At 38.2% G+C, this 16416-nt stretch overlaps 1 protein-coding gene across 4 annotated transcripts in view; it reads left to right on the top strand.

Annotated features, from left to right (window-relative positions):
* The window catches only part of LOC128919707 (uncharacterized), a 35933-nt gene that overhangs the window by 5297 nt on the left and 14220 nt on the right, over window positions 1–16416 (top strand). For 2 of the 4 annotated variants that reach the window (XM_054227328.1, XM_054227327.1), the window contains exon 2: window positions 5119–5720. In XM_054227328.1, coding sequence (XP_054083303.1) covers window positions 5415–5720 — 306 coding nt within the window. In that variant the 5' untranslated portion in view covers window positions 5119–5414. The remainder of the gene's footprint in view (window positions 1–5118; window positions 5721–16416) is intronic. The other 2 variants (XM_054227329.1, XM_054227330.1) reach the window with 1 other exon arrangement.

Below are 16416 nucleotides of genomic sequence, written 5' to 3'. Positions count from 1 at the left end.
AATGAAAGCGAGAAAGAAGCACAGCCGCAGATCAAAACGGCAGAAATATGGTACAGAAAAATTGAGAAAAAAAACCGAAATTAAAGAGACCACAGACCACGTCTTAAGGGGCTTGCGAAGAAAGTGTAGCCAAAATATGTGTAGTGGGTGTGATATTAAACATACTTGCAGTACATATGTGACCCCCGACTGACACAGTTACTGAAAACAAATTACTTACGCAAAAATTTAAACTCAGAAAGTAAGAAAGCGCCAAAAAGATTCATTTGTCATGGAATCTGAACACATTTACTCATACCCTTATTAAAAGTTAGGCTTAATAAATCTGGAATTACAAATTTTAGATGAGTTGGTAATTTAATTGAGATAATTAAGTTCTTAATTTAGTCAAGTGCTATTCACACACATTCAATTAAGCTGTCACACAATTAGAATTCATCAGCTGAATTTTATTTGTTTTTCCATTCGAAGAAAACCATTAAAGTTTTGTAATAATATATAATTTTTGAATAAAAATATTGAAGACACTCAATTTAGGTCATAAAATAAATCAGACGCTAGAGGTTTTGGTAATATTATAAATGAAATATTTGAAATTATAAAATCAACTCTTTTTAATTCTAGTTGAAATCAGCGAATTTTCTGAGACAATTAAGTGCTGTCCACACTCATTCAATTAAGCTTCCATGCATTAAATTAATTTTCTTATTTAAAAAAATATGCAAATATTCAGTCTGGCCATATAATAAATCGAAAAACCTCACTAGTTTTCGTAATACAAGTAGAATAAGCGAACTTTCTCAGTCAAATACATCACTAATTGAATTAAATGCTATTCACACTCAATCAATTAAGATCACTAACATAAAATTGCCTTTTCATTAAATACAAGTATGAAATATATCCAGCCTATGTCGAATAAGAGATGGGACTAGAGAAGGTTTTCTAAATCAAATAGAATAAACGAACTTTCTGAGGTATTTCAGTTTTTAATGAATTTAAGTGCTATTCATACACATTCAATTATGCTCTCAATTAGAATTTAAAGATTAAGACTTTTTCGCTGGAATACACATTCTAGTAACATCGAACTTCCTCGTAACTAAGCTCTCAATTAGAATTTAAAGATTAAAACTTTTTCGCTGGAATACACATTCTAGTAACCTCGAACTTCCTCGAAACAGGCTATGATCCCTTTCATTATATTACTATTGCCAGAAGGAAGGCTATACCATATTTTAAGCCCAAAAAAGAAGGACGAATCATTTATTCAGGACCATGAGAATCTATTTTGTATTTTGGTAAAATTTGGAGGATTTAGAACTTAGCCTCATTTTCTCTAGAACGTCCATTCCGCTATCAAGATTTTAGATTATAACCCTTCTAACTATAGAACAATACACTTTTTAATGGTTGATATGCGTCCTTTCAAGGAACATTCCGCAGATCTAATCAGTATTCCAAGGTACTTCTTGGAAACGGTAGTAAATATTAGATAGGAGTTAGATGACAGAGGTGTTAGGGATTCTTCATCAAAGTCATGATGAGCATCTGATCAACTTTTTTTAGGCTTAAATGAGCAGAACTTTATAAGCCGACATTTGTATGGGTCTGTCGATTCGGTTTTGAAGAACCTCCTACTTATAACTTTCTTTTTCTGGAGATCTTACGAGTGACTTTGCACAACTGTTTAGTAACATCGTTCCCTTTAAAAGCCTTGAAGTAGTAACACAAGGGATTGAACTGATTAACTCTGAGGTCATTCCACTCACAATGTAACACACACACAGAAATCAATATCATCGCATATGAAATGTATGAGATAACAATTTCCACGCCATAAACACCTCTCTCCCGCCGTTGGTTTAAAGCTTATCACGCTGTTGCAACGACTACTGCCGTTAGAGGCCCACGGGAATATGCTGCCAGCATCCAATTGCACTTACATACATGGAATAGAGGTTAAAGAAATGCACAATCACACACATAAGAGTTGGGAAAAACGCGCTTCGTCGTGCAAATTGTGCTTTCGGTTACCCTTGTGGTGTCATAAATTATCGACTTATTATTGCAGTTCAATTTATTGCGAATTTTCCACTCAACGCTTTGTTTTTTTTGTCACACACATACGCATACATATTTATGTGAAAGGGCATTGAACGCCTCGTACTATACTCGTATATTAGTATCATTATGCCTCCTATTTTACACGGCTCCCCGCTTTGGCTTTTATTAAGCACTTTCACAGCGTTTACGACACATTTCCGGGCGCGTGTGTGGACCACGATAAGTGCGCGCAAATTTGTGTGCTTTGCCAAAAAAATATTAATACACTCTTTAATTTATGATATTTGAAAATTGATTGCCTATGAAATGATAGGTGCCTCTATAGGGGGTGCGTGAAATGGTTTCACTGTTGTTTAATGTAGTAACAAATTGCAAAATTTATAGTCGGTACTTGCCTACAAAATAATATATTTAAAGATTTATAAAAATGCCTTATAAGTTACTGGGAATCTTTTGGGTGAAAAGTAGACCGATAGGGACAGCATACAACGCCATGTTTTTCCCGTTCTTTTGCAATTTCTTTACAGTAAGGATTGCCATTTAATCATGGCAAGATATACGATCCAACAACGAGTCCGAAATTCGGTGTCAGTGGTCTCAACTTTAAGAGAGCTATGTCCAATTTATGGTCGCCATAATTGTCTGGTCAGATCAACAATGGAGTGTCTAGTGGAAAAATTTGAATCCACAGGCACAGTATAAAATGCCCGTGAGACAGTGAAACAAAGAAGTGCCCGTAGTGTCGCGAATATTGCTGCCGCTAGCGCATCAATTGAGGAAGACCCAAATTAGTCTCTCACATGTCGTTCTCAACCATTGGGCATCTCTGTGAAGCCGTTGTGGCAAATTTTGTGAAGCGATCTTGGCCAACATCCTTAGAAGATAAAATTGACGCAAGAGCTGAAACCGCTTGACCAACAGAATCGTCGTATGTTCGTGAATTGGGCTGAGCAACAACTTGAAAAAAATTCTGATTTTCATCGCAAAATCATCTTCAGCGATGATTCTCATTTCTGGCTGAATGGCTTCATCAATAAGCAAAATATTGTTATTCGTCAGTCAGCAATCCATACGTAATCCATGAGTCACCATTGCATCCCGAAAAAATTACGGTTTGGTGCGGTTTATGGTCCGGCAGCGTCATTGGGTCGTACTTCTTTCGTGATGATCAAAACCGGCACGTTATTGTGAATGGAAATCGCTAATTGGATGATATGAACAACAAGCCATACAGCGAAAGTCACAATCGATTTATTGAAAACCAAGTGTTATCTCACGAAATGACCCAGTCAATAGGCCGCCTAGGTCCTTCGATTTGACGCCGTTAAACTATTTCCTGTGGGGCTACGTCAAGTCTATGGTCTATGCCAAGAAGCCAGCGACGAATGATGAACTTCGTACGAATATCGACCGTGAAATTACAGCAGTATCTGCCGATTTATGCTTGAAAACCGTCGAAAATTGGGTACAGCGTTTGGACTTCTGGAAGCGTGCCCGTGATGGCCATGCAAAAGAAATCGAGTTCCATACATAATGGCATCGAATGAACTTTCGCAGGAGTAAAGAATTTCATTGTTATCACAAACCGCTCTCATGGAAAAACCAGATGAAGAAGGCCACATTCTAACAGAACTGAAATCTTCCAAAAAATATCTTTTGTTTGTAGTCCATACAATTTACAGGAATTAATCATTACTTAAACCGGTTCATTATTAACCATGCTGACACTATGTATACTGCGCCGACCTAAAATATTTAAAATATCAATCTACCAAATCCTAAGCCAGACAATAATTGATATAGAGAGATATCGATATCGGACAGTTTCCGAATATTTTAGTGCTCTATGTAAAGTGATACAATTTTCTCTCGATGAAATTTATTCGAATTAGTTTTCGTAAACTATACGGTAATTATTATAACCTAACAAAACTCGATACAGATTTTTGAGAGCTCCGAAAACGCGTTAAGAACGCCACTACAGAAGGATCTGTGACGTTGATTTTCACGTGGAGAGCAAAAGAATTTTTTCGTAAGCAATATTTGTTGGGATTTTTATATTCAAGTCGTTGTAATGTAGCCAGAACCCGAAATCTGTAAGAATGTCAGCATAGAAAGATAACGTAGTATATATCGTGAGATATAGCATTTTGAGGGGCAAATGTTTTGGAATTTTGTTCATTTTCGTTGATAGAAATACTGCTGATATCAAAAACGATGGGATTGATGAATGTGGATTGTACTCTGAGTCAGAAAAAGCAAAAAATCGAACCCAATGGCCTCCTAAAGTGGTAGTTACGCACGAAAACACCGAAGAAAATCTATGTGGATGCTCATTAACTGAAGGTTATAGAGATAGTAGATACTTTAAAGATATCAAGGAATCATGTTAGACATATCATTCATTAAAATTAGATTATGTTCGAAAAATATGTATGTGCAAGGACAGTGAGTGAGTGTTCTTTTGTCTACTCTATTAGAAAAGAACATGACTACTATCTTAAGCATACAGAAAAAAAAAATAAAGAGAAGAAGATAAATGTATAGTACTATAGAAAATATAGGAGAGATCTGTTGACCACTCACATAGAAAATAACGGGACTAGTAGCTAAAGCAGTCAACAAGCAATAAAAGAGACTAGTGCAATACAGATGTTCATATATTTGTCTTCATGTTTACATATGTAGGTATGTATTAAAGTATTTAATAAGCACATCACACTCTTCTGCACCACACTGTATATATTTTCATTTGTGTATCACAACAATATTGTTAAGTCATGAATTAGGTAATAAATAAACGAGTTTATATGAAGTACATGTGTTACATTTATAGCCGCATATGACCAGATGTAACTACATATGTTGGCATTTAGTCACTTGTGAGGCAAAACAATTAATTACAATTTTTTCTTCTTTTTCCTTTTCTTCTACACTCTTCCTGCCGCTTTTACTTACGTGTTGGGCGTATTTGATTTTTTTTTTGTTGTTGGCAACAATTCGCATTATTGCGCCGAAAACTTGAAAAACTAAAAACAAACAACAACAAAGAAAATTCCAACAGCTTGGAGAGGCGAAATAAAAAAAAACTAAAACAACAACAGCAGAAAGTGTAGTGTAGTCAGCAATTGAATTGTAGCGAAAATTCGGCGCCATTTGGGGAAGCCAACAACGACAATAGTCTAGCAGCAGCAACAATAACAACGTCACAAAGTCACAAAACCACCGAGCCAACGGCGACACGCATCAGCAACAACAACAGAAACAGAAACATAGTCTGCAGAGGGAATCTCAATAAAAGTGAAATTTTCGCCACACGTCGCCCAATAAAACCAACCGGAAACACAATGGTAACAGTACAACTGGCAATTCGTCGCAACAACAACAAACAGCAACACAAAATCAACAAGAAACAGAGTGGAACTATGTGCAGCAGCAGCAGCAGCAGCAATGGCGGCAGCGCCAGCGCTCAAGTGAAATGTCGCCGCGGTGGCGTCGGTGTTGCCTCAGCGCCATCACTCAGTCTCGGCTTGTGGCTGTTGCCTGTGTTGTTGGTGTTGTTGGCGTGGCAGCAGCAACCATGCGAGGGACGTTATCTGCCGACAAGGTCACATGGCGACGATTTGGATAAATTGCGCGAATTAATGTTGCAGGTGAGTGCCAAAAATAAATAAATAAATGCAATATGAGTGTGTGTGTATGTATGTATGTGTAGTAGTGTAAGTGAAAAGATAAATGCAAATGTGTGTGTTTGTAATGACCGCAGAGGAGGAAAAAATGAAAATTTGGTATAAAAAAATCATAAAAAAGAAATTACAAAAAAAAAAATCAAGAAAAAAAGAAAACCAAAAAATAACGGTAAAAAATTGCAAAAACCGCAAAAAAAATCCAAAAAATAACAGTAAAAAATTGCAAAAATTCGCTTCGCACACAGCAGCAAACTGCAATTATATGGACCTGCCACATGGCTATTAACGGTATATTTATGCACATATGCATGTAAATCGACAACTGGGAATGCCCGCTGTAGTCACCGCATAACTGCAACTACCCAAATTGGTTGCTTTTCGCAATTTCCATTTTATTTTATTTTTTTTTTGTATGCATTTCTTTTCTCCCCACTGTAACGAATCAACGCGCATTGCGGACATGAGTGGGGTGTAATTGTGGCAATAAAGTGCCAGTAGCCAGGTAGGCTTGCCGATATTTGCTACCAGCAATTTGTGCACGAACAACAAAATGGCGAAGAGACAAAAAAATATTGGCAAAATGAAAATAAATCAAAAGTTAATCAGTCGTAACGAAATTAATGACAATTCCAATCGTGTATGACGCGCATGCGCGAAACACTTAAATTTCAATTATGCGCGCGCACCCGGCGGACGGCTGCAAAATGTGGTGTTTTTCTTTTCATCTGGTAGAGAAAGAAGTGACGTGGGGGGAATTTGCGAAAAAATTCGAGACATTTTTTGAATGAGTGGAGTGACAATTATGCGAAGTAATTGTATATACGAGCTTCATACTTCATATTTCAAATAGTTTGAGGAGGAAGATAAATAAACTCCGGTAAAGGGTTTAGAGCTCTCAAAAAAGGCTTTATAAATGGCGGAAGTAAAGTTGAATGAATCGAATATCCCTCTTTTAAGCACAAATATATGATTATCTTTACATTTTGACAAAATAATTTCGTCCTCTGATTCATCCTTCGCAAACAGGGCTTTTCGTGCTGATGTTGACTGAACCAAGCCCTTTAACACTAGAGTCATTAAACAGAAAAAATATCTATTAACAAAGAGAAAAATATATTTAGTGTCTTAAAGTATACCTTAGACAAATCCTGGACTGACTCTTAACCTCATATGGTTTGTGAATAGTGAACTTGTAATCTGCTCCAAAGTCTACTGAAGTCATCTTATGGCAGACATTAATTTTCCGTTTTCTTTGGCAACCCTTATTAGGGGTAAGCTAAAGACCGGCTTTTCCAGGAGTAAAAATAAAAAAAATATTATGTTAATGTATGCCGCCTTCGATTCGCTATTTTACAGCTCATTACATGAAGAAGTTAGCCTGTTGCACTCATAGAGCAATCGTATTAATTCCATCAGATAGAAAGCTCCAAAAGTATAATAATAAAACAAAAACGGTTTGGGATATAAATGGAATTCTATATCCCTGTGAAAAGACATTTTTTGCAATTTCACATTCGATATTCGTACGAAGTTCATCAATCGTCGCAGGCTAGTTGGCACAGACCATAGACTCGACGTAGCTCCACAGGAGATAGTCTAACGGCGTCAAATCGCACGACCAAGGTGGCCAAATGACTGGGCCATTTCGTTCACCAAACTTGGTTTTCAATAAATCGATTGAGATATTCGTTGTGTGGCTTGTGGCGCCGTCCTGTTGTTAACACATATTGTCCAAGTCCATATCGTCCAATTCGGGCCAAAAATATTTAGTTATCATTGAACGGTAGCGAAGCAAGGCCCAATGACGCCGCCGACCCATAAATCGCACCAAACCGTAATTTTTTCGAGATACAATGGTGACTCATGGAGTACGTGTGGATTACTGTCTGTCCAATAACGCATATTTTTACCACAACCATTTTACCGAAACCATTCATGAGCCAGAAATGAGCCTCATCGCTTTGTAAGTAGCGCTCTTAAAATTGACGCCACTGACTGCGAATTTCGGTAGTAATAGTAATTGATCATTAATTCTATTTTCCAAAAGCTTTTATTACTACCAAGAAATTTATTCTGATTATTGTGAGTCAAAACATGGGGAAATATAATTTAAAGAACACTGTCATCATATGTATTCTTTTGTACCATATTTTTGGAAGGGCCTGACAGTTGAAACTCCCTGTAATCCACTGTCCAAAAGTAACTACTTTCTACAAACTTTTGAAGCTATCTTTCAGAGATCTTTTAGTTCGTGAATATAGTCAACCAGATCTGGATAATCATTTTCTATTTGGAATTAATTTTTCTAGGATGTAATTATTATACTTAGTATGACCTTTTTAGGCCTAGGACGAGTATTTATTTTATTCATACACAAATAATAAAAAAATAAATATAACTAAATCGATCCCGAACATTTTCGAGGTCTATATTACAATTACCGGGCGAGCTATTCAAATACGGCGGCGAGGAACTGATAAGGTGCATGCATCAGCTTCTTTGTAGAATATGGTCGGAAGAAAGCATGCCTGACGATTGGAATCTTAGTGTGCTCTGCCCAATCCATAAGAAGGGAGATCCCACAAACTGTGCCAATTACCGTGGAATAAGCCTCCTAAATATCGCCTATAAGGTTCTATCGAGCGTATTGTGTGAAAGACTAAAGCCCAGCGTCAACAAACTGATTGGACCTTATCAGTGTGGCTTTAGACCTGGAAAATCGACAATGGACCAGATATTCACCATGCGCCAAATCTTGGAAAAGACCCGAGAGAGAAGAATCTATACTCACCATTTTTATCGATTTTAAAGCTGCCTTCGATAGCACGACAAGGAGCTGCCTTTATGCCGCGATGTCTGAATTTGGTATCCCTGCAAAACTAATACGGCTATGTAAGCTGACGTTGAGCAACACCAAAAGCTCCGTCAGGATCGGGAAGGATCTCTCCGAGCCGTTCGATACCAAACGAGGCTTCAGACATGGTGACTCACTATCGTGCGACTTCTTTAATCTATTGCTGGAAAAAATAATACGAGCTGCAGAACTAAATAGAGAGGGTACAATCTTCTACAAGAGTGTACAGATCCTGGCGTATGCCGATGATATTGATATCATCGGAAGCAACAACCGCGCCGTTTGTTCTGCGTTTTCCAGACTAGATAAAGAAGCGAAGCGTATGGGTCTGGTGGTGAATGAGGACAAGACGAAATATCTCCTGTCATCAAACAAACAGTCAGCGCACTCGCGTCTTAGCTCCCACGTCACTGTTGACAGTCATAACTTCGAAGTAGTAGATAGTTTCGTTTATCTGGGAACCAGCATTAACAACACCAACAATGTCAGCCTTGAAATCCAACACAGAATCACTCTTGCCAACAGGTGCTACTTTGGACTGAGTAGGCAATTGAAAAGTAAAGTCTCGACGAACAAAAACCAAACTCTACAAGTCGCTCATTATTCCCGTCCTGATGTATGGCGCTGAAGCGTGGACGATGACAACATTCGATGAGACGACTCTTGGGGTTTTCGAGAGAAAGGTTTTGCGCAAGATTTATGGTCCTCTAAACAAAACACTCCAGCTCTGAAGGTATTCGATGCAGTACCCGCTGGAGGAAGCCGCGGAAGAGGACGACTTCCACACCGATAGAAAGAGCAAGTGGAAAGTGACCTGGCTTCACTTGGTGTTTCCAGTTGGCGCCAAAAAGCAAAAAGGAGGAATGAGTGGCGCGCTCTGGTGGATTCGGCTATAATCGCTTAAAGCGGTTCCTATATATATATATATTACAATTACCATAAAAGAATCCGGACATTGGATACCAAATTTGAAGTCGGGAGATGAAAATGCCTCCCCGAGAAGATTAAGATTACTTTTAGTTTGATACAAATGTGAAACAAGTATCTAAGACCTCTGAAAAAGTTTTTAGAATACCTTGAGAAAACAATATGAAAACGGTTGGGGCTAGTAATTTTTGGTTCTAGTATATAGCTAGCGCTATTATTATAATTCTCGAAAACCTTACAGTTTCATTGTTTTCTTAAGCCATTACTGCTTATAGAGTATAAATGCTTCAGAGATTTCTTTAGAGGTTAGCTATATATGAGTTTAAGGTCTTAAGTAATGTTGGAGAGAAACAAGTTAATCAAGTGATGGCTTTCCTTATTGGAAGCTTGTATTATTTAACCACTTCCATGAAACACATACTTCGAAACATATGTATATGTATTCATTAAGAACCTCACCACTGAATCATCTGCGTCATCCTGAGCATCAGCTACTTTCTTAATGTCACAATCTAGCAATTACTAACTATTAATTATTGTTTTTTTCGTGTGACATACCACACTGCTGCTGCTGCTGCTGACGAGTCACGCCAATAACATAAAAGACATAAAAATCGCAATTACGTCACAGCGGTAGGCGCCAACAACAAGTAAACAACACCAACCAGAAAATTGCAACAAAAGACGCTTGCTGACCACAGCCAAAAGGCATGAAAAAACTGCAACTGCAGCAATAATCGTAAAAAAGATGCAACCGCAACAATAATAATAATAACAACAACAACGGCACTCATAAGTGGCGAACAATGTGAATGTTGCATGGATGGAGAGAGGGGGAAATGTAGTTGTTTAAAAAATGCGTGCAAAATTTTACTAATTGGCCGCAACGTTAAGTGGAGAGAGAATGGCAAGTGCAGTTATTGCAGCGGTGTGTTGCCGGTGTTGCCGCTGTTGCAACGCACTTAAGTAGATTGTTGCCACTTACTCGTCGTACGCGCAGCACGCATATTGTGGCAGAAGATAAGCATTCATGTGCTGTTGTTGTTGCTTTGTAGTGCAATTGCCAATAATGATGATGTGCTTAAATTGCACTTAATGCAGTGCAACAATGACAACAACAACTAAGTTGAAACTGCGGTGGCGCAGGTGGCAGCTCCCCAAACTTGTTGTTGTTTTTGTTCGGTTTCCACTCTTTTCCACATCGCAACATTTTCCTTGCACCTGGTATGCTGCTCTTCTTCTTTTTCTTTTCTCAGCGACGAGAAAAATAATACTAACAACAACTATCTCAACGTTAACAACTTGTTGTTGTGGCATGCCACTCCAAAATCGCTGCTTGCTCCCCGAATTATGACAGATTGCACGTGTGCGCATGTTGCATGTCGAATTTCCTGTTTTTTTTCGTAATCGTATTTCTATATATACATATAGGAGGAAAAATGTGGTTTTCAAAGGTTCGAAACAACAACAACACCAACCAAAATTAGAAGTTGCATTAAAATACTACAACGGCAATTAAGCGATGCCAGCCTCCGAGCGCATATTGCGCATGCGTGAGCGCGTCCGTCTGTGGGCTGAGCTGTCGTTTCGCCTTTTTCGGTGCATTCTATGCGCGTCTGTCCGTCCGTGTGTGCGATAAATTGCATTTAACGGTGTGTTGCAAGCGCAAATTGATTGTGGCATCCACATTCGTATACTCAAACTGGCGGCTAACGGCTAATCATGCGAAGCGTTCAAAAACACACCAACATTTGCGGCTTTGCTCAGCTGCTGAGCTGCGCTTCAAGTGTTGCGCTGGAATTTGGTGATTCGACGAATATGCGTTCGTTAATAGAGTTATTGCTGTTGTATACTGAATGTTGCATGCATTCTTTAGTGGATCTTCGTTTATGCGACGGTGATTAAATATTGGGCAATCATAATAGCGCCATTATGGAGTTTAATTGATGCACCTGCTTGTGTCTATGTAAATGAATTACAACACAAGATGTGTTAGTCTAGGTGTCTTCCGGATTCAACTAGTCGGATGGACAGTTAAAAACTATAATAAATAAAAAGCTCGTTTCCTGGACCACCCGTTAGATGTCCTAGATGACAATTAACTTAACAATTTCTAGAAAATCGCTATAACAACAAAATCGTTGTGTTCAGAAACCAATTTAATGCTAACCTAACCGCATCTGCAGACAAAAAAAGAAAGAGGCGGAAATGCGTGAGGTAATGCTCGAAAATTTTACGAAAAAATGAAGCAACTTAACGAAGGCTTAAAGACCGGAGTATCCTTATGTAGAGACCAAGATGGTAATCTGGTAACCGAAGTCCTGGGCATACTGGGATTATGGAGGGAACACTTCTCCGACTTGCTGAATGGCAGTGAAAGTACAACACCAGGAGATGGCGAACCCGATTCCCCAATCGATGACGATGACTACATATCCCATTACCCGACCATGAAAAAATTCGAATAGCAATTACCCGCTTGAAGAACAACAAAGCGGCGGGGGCCGATAGATTACCGGCTGAGCTATTCAAATACGGCGGCGAAGAACTGATAAGGTGCATGCATCAGCTTCTTTGCAAAATATGGTCGGAAGAAAGCATGCCTGACGATTGGAATCTCAGTGTGCTCTGCCCAATCCATAAAAATCCAACAATCCAATTACCGTGGGATACGCCTCCTAAATATCGCCTATAAGGTTATATCGAGCGTACTGTGTAAAGGACTTAAGCCCACCGTCAACAAACTGATTGGACCTTATCAGTGTGGCTTTAGACCTGGAAAATCCACCATGGACCAGATATTCGCCATGCTCCAAATCTTGTAGAAGACCCGTGAAAATAGGATCGACGCACACCACCCTTTTGTCGATTTTAAAGCTGCTTTCGACAGCACGAAAAGGAGCTGCCTTTATGCCGCGATGTGTGAATTTGGTATCCCCGCAAAACTAATACGTCTGTGTAAGTTGACGTTGAGCAACACCAAAAGCTCCGTCAAGATTGGGAAGGACCTCACCGAGCCGTTCGATACCAAACGAGGTTTCAGACAAGGTGACTCACTATCGTGCGACTTCTTTAACCTGATGCTGGAAAAAATTATATGAGCTAAACCGAGAAGGTACAATCTTCTACAAGAGTGTACAGCTCCTGGCGTACGCCGATGATATATATATCATCGGAAGCAACAACCGCGCCGTTTGTTCTGCTTTTTCCCGCATGGATAAGGAGTCGAAACGAATGGGTCTGGAGGTGAATGAGGACAAGACGAAATATCTCCTGTCATCAAGCAAACAGTCGGCGCATTCGCGTCTTGGCTCCCACGTCACTGTTGACTGTCATAACTTTGAAGTTGTAGATAATTTCGTATACCTGGGAACCAGCATCAACAACACGAACAATGTCAGGCTCGAAATCCAGCGCAGAATAACTCTTGCCAACAGGTGCTACTTTGGACTGAGTAGGCAATTGAACAGTAAAGTCCTCTCTCGACGAACCAAAATCAAGCTCTACAAGTCGCTTATCATTCCCGTCCTGCTCTACGGTGCAGAAGCTTGGACGATGTCAACATCAGATGAGACGACACTAGGAGTTTTCGAGAGGAAAATTTTGCGCAAGATTTATGGTCCTCAGAACATTGGCAACGGCGAATACCGCAGACGACGATGAGATGTACGAGTTATACGACGACATTGACATAGTTCAGCGAATAAAAAGACAGCGGCTACGCTGGCTAGGTCATGTTGTCCGAATGGACGAAAACACTCCAGCCCTGAAAGTGTTCGATGCAGTACTCGCCGGAGGAAGCCGAGGAAGGGGAAGACCTCCACTCCATTGGAGGGACCAGGTGGAGAGCGACCTGGTTACACTTGGAATCTCCAACTGACGCCGAACTGCGAAGGAAAGAGAATAGTGGCGCGCTCTCATTCGGCTATAATCGGCTAAACGGTTGAATGCCAATAACATACATACCTAAACCTAATGTTTTACAAACGATTGGGTCATGAAATAAAAAGCGGAAGCTCTGGTGGAACTTCCCCGATAAAATTTGTTCCTTGAAGACTGAAGTTTGCGCTGACTGTGTCTCAAGAGATATGTTTCCATATTCGGGTATTTCAGACAAACAAGGTTCATGACTCAGCTATAGTGAGTCTTGGAATCAATATTACCGAAGTATCCTTAAACGGTACTATGACAACATTGAAACGTTGGGATATTTGAGAAAAAGTTGCTTTGGAATATTAAGTGAATGATCTAGATCTCCCACGAAAGCTAGGATTCCGTCTCCTGCTACTCAGAGACTCTTTCTACAAAAGAAAGACTAATACGATGACGATTAAGCGAATAAGTGGAACCCGATTTGAAAAGGAAAACTACACATCTCCCAGATCAGGCAATATATTTAAAGTGAGATATATACACTGATCTATAGTCTACTGATCTTAGCAGCAGAAGTTGAAAGGTCATTTCTTGAATTAATGGTTGATATCTTCGATCAAATGCAGAATTTTTCATGGGTATTATGTTACAGAACCGATATTCGAAATCGAAATAAGAAAATGCAATTTGGAATGCCTAAATGATCTAAGTCTGAACAAATGGGGTTTCGTTCATAACATCTCAAGCGAAACATGGGATTTATAGAAGCCATTGAGTCCAGTTTGTACCTTTTGTTTTTCAATTTATACAAAGTTTGGTAAAATGAGTAAAGTTTCCAAAAAAATTAAAAAAATGAGTAAAGTTTCCAAAAAAATTAATCAAAAATTAAGGCTCAACCCACACTGGATAGGTAAGACGTATTTACTTGCTTGATACGGCAACAGCCCATAGCTTCATATGTGACAATCCACACAGAACAAGACGAGACAGAAACGCATGTCTTGTTCGGTTTTATGTCTTCTTAGTCAAATACGTTTTTGACTAATCCGGCGTGGGTTGAGCCTAACTCAAAATCATTTCTGGTAGGGTCAAGTACTACAAAAGTATAGATGATGCTACTGAGTTCCTACTTTTTTATCGCTTGCTGTCTGATTCCTGGTCTCTGCAACAATTTGGGGATTACTTCGATTTTGTTCCTATTATTTTTTTATTTTTTAGGGGAAGTCTACAAAATTTAGTCTACCAATTTACCGCTTATATGTCATAATTTTAGTTACTCTGGATTTATCAAGACATTCGTTCACTTCCGCTATTAGCTATTTTGAGAGCGACCTTTGAAAAAATTTCTCCATAAAAAATCAATATAAAAATTATAATAGAGGAAATGCTGCTGTAAGCAATTCGTCATAGCCATAAATCTTCGAATGCTTTAAAAATTTAAAAATAAACTTCCATATACCGGTAAAACAACAAAAACACCTGTGTATATGTATTTTTTACTTTATGCTTTAATGCATTTGCCACACTGGCTTATCTAATTTCGGTAATTTTTTGCTTTCCACGAACTTTATGAGTTTCACAGTCGAATTTTTCTTAGTTTTTATTACTTTATTTTGCATACAAAACTACATATTATTGATTGTATTGCCAAATTAATGTTCATAAACTCTTATTTGTTTCTAAAATGTGCTACATGTGTGTTCGTAAAGTTTAATCTAACGTTTTACTTACATTCTTTAGGTTATCATTTAGATGGTATTTAAGTCTTAATTTTTCACTATTTTCTGTTGATTTTGTGTTTTGGTTATCGATTCTTTTTTGATCAAAATTCTTTGGATTAATCTTATGTTTTTCTCGTCCTTTTGATATTTTTGTTGTTTCTTTTTGTTCGGTACACTTTGTAATTGACTCATAAAAGAGTCCATCAAGTCTTGTTTAATCTCTTTGTGGTAGAAAAAAGTTATTATATACAGACAATTTGCAATCGTTTATGCAATTTGTGGCATAGTTATTTTGAAGTACATACCGTTATATAGGTTTTTCGGCGCACAATGTTTCGTTGTTGGATTGTCGCCTATCAAAATCTTTTCAAAGACTGCATAGAAGATTTGGCAATGTATTGGTTATCGATACATTAAAGCATCTTGATATTTTATTACTTCGAGATCGAGCGATTTTACGCCAAGGAAAGATAATAAACATATCTTGAAAGATTATGAGAAAGTATAAGACAGAATAAGACAACAAGATGAATACCCCTCCCACGTCAGACCAATCTACGCAACCGATACGGATCTGGATTTTTATGGGCCTAAGGTTGTCATTCGATACCATTTTTCAAAAATATTTGAAAGAATGCTTCATGTCGCTACTTCAATAAAATTAGAGGAATCCTTTATATAATTCGGGTTTAACGAATAGACTATAACAACTATCGAATTGTTATTACCTAGGTATATCCAGATCCTATGCAATTTCAAATAGGCTAATAGAAAAGGAGATCTATAAAAAAATTAGGTTAAAGGAACAGGTATTGGCCTAGACTTCAAGATGTATCCAGTATAATATTTCAGTATCCGGTATCTCACCTACCCAATTGGAAGATCTTCATTGCTAGTGCTTAAGTCAAGAAGAGACCAATAAAGTATATCTTGGTCAAAATGGCATCAGAATTCTTCAAGGTACATACGATGACCTAAATTTGATAGAACTAACCATTTAAGGGTTCTCCGAAACCCCAAATGCATCGGCTTTAGTCTAAGTGTTCCTGACGGAAAGAGTTTTAAGATGATATCGCACATAGTTTTTTAATGAATAAAATCATAATGGTTGAAGCTTTATTTTAAAATCTGAAATTATTTTATATTATATTTAAAAAAAAAATTAACCCAAGATTTGTTCCACAATATACCACCGTGCACTTACAATTTTTTTGTCGTCTCATCTAAACATTTCAAAAAGCTCTCAATAACATAGCGAAAAGATTTTCGGTTTAATGTTTAAGTG

The sequence above is a fragment of the Zeugodacus cucurbitae genome, chromosome 3 (genome assembly GCF_028554725.1).
Source record: "Zeugodacus cucurbitae isolate PBARC_wt_2022May chromosome 3, idZeuCucr1.2, whole genome shotgun sequence".
NCBI lineage: Eukaryota > Metazoa > Arthropoda > Insecta > Diptera > Tephritidae > Zeugodacus > Zeugodacus cucurbitae.
The sequence above is the reverse complement of the archived record's forward strand: the minus strand, read 5'-3'. Positions and strand labels throughout refer to the sequence as shown.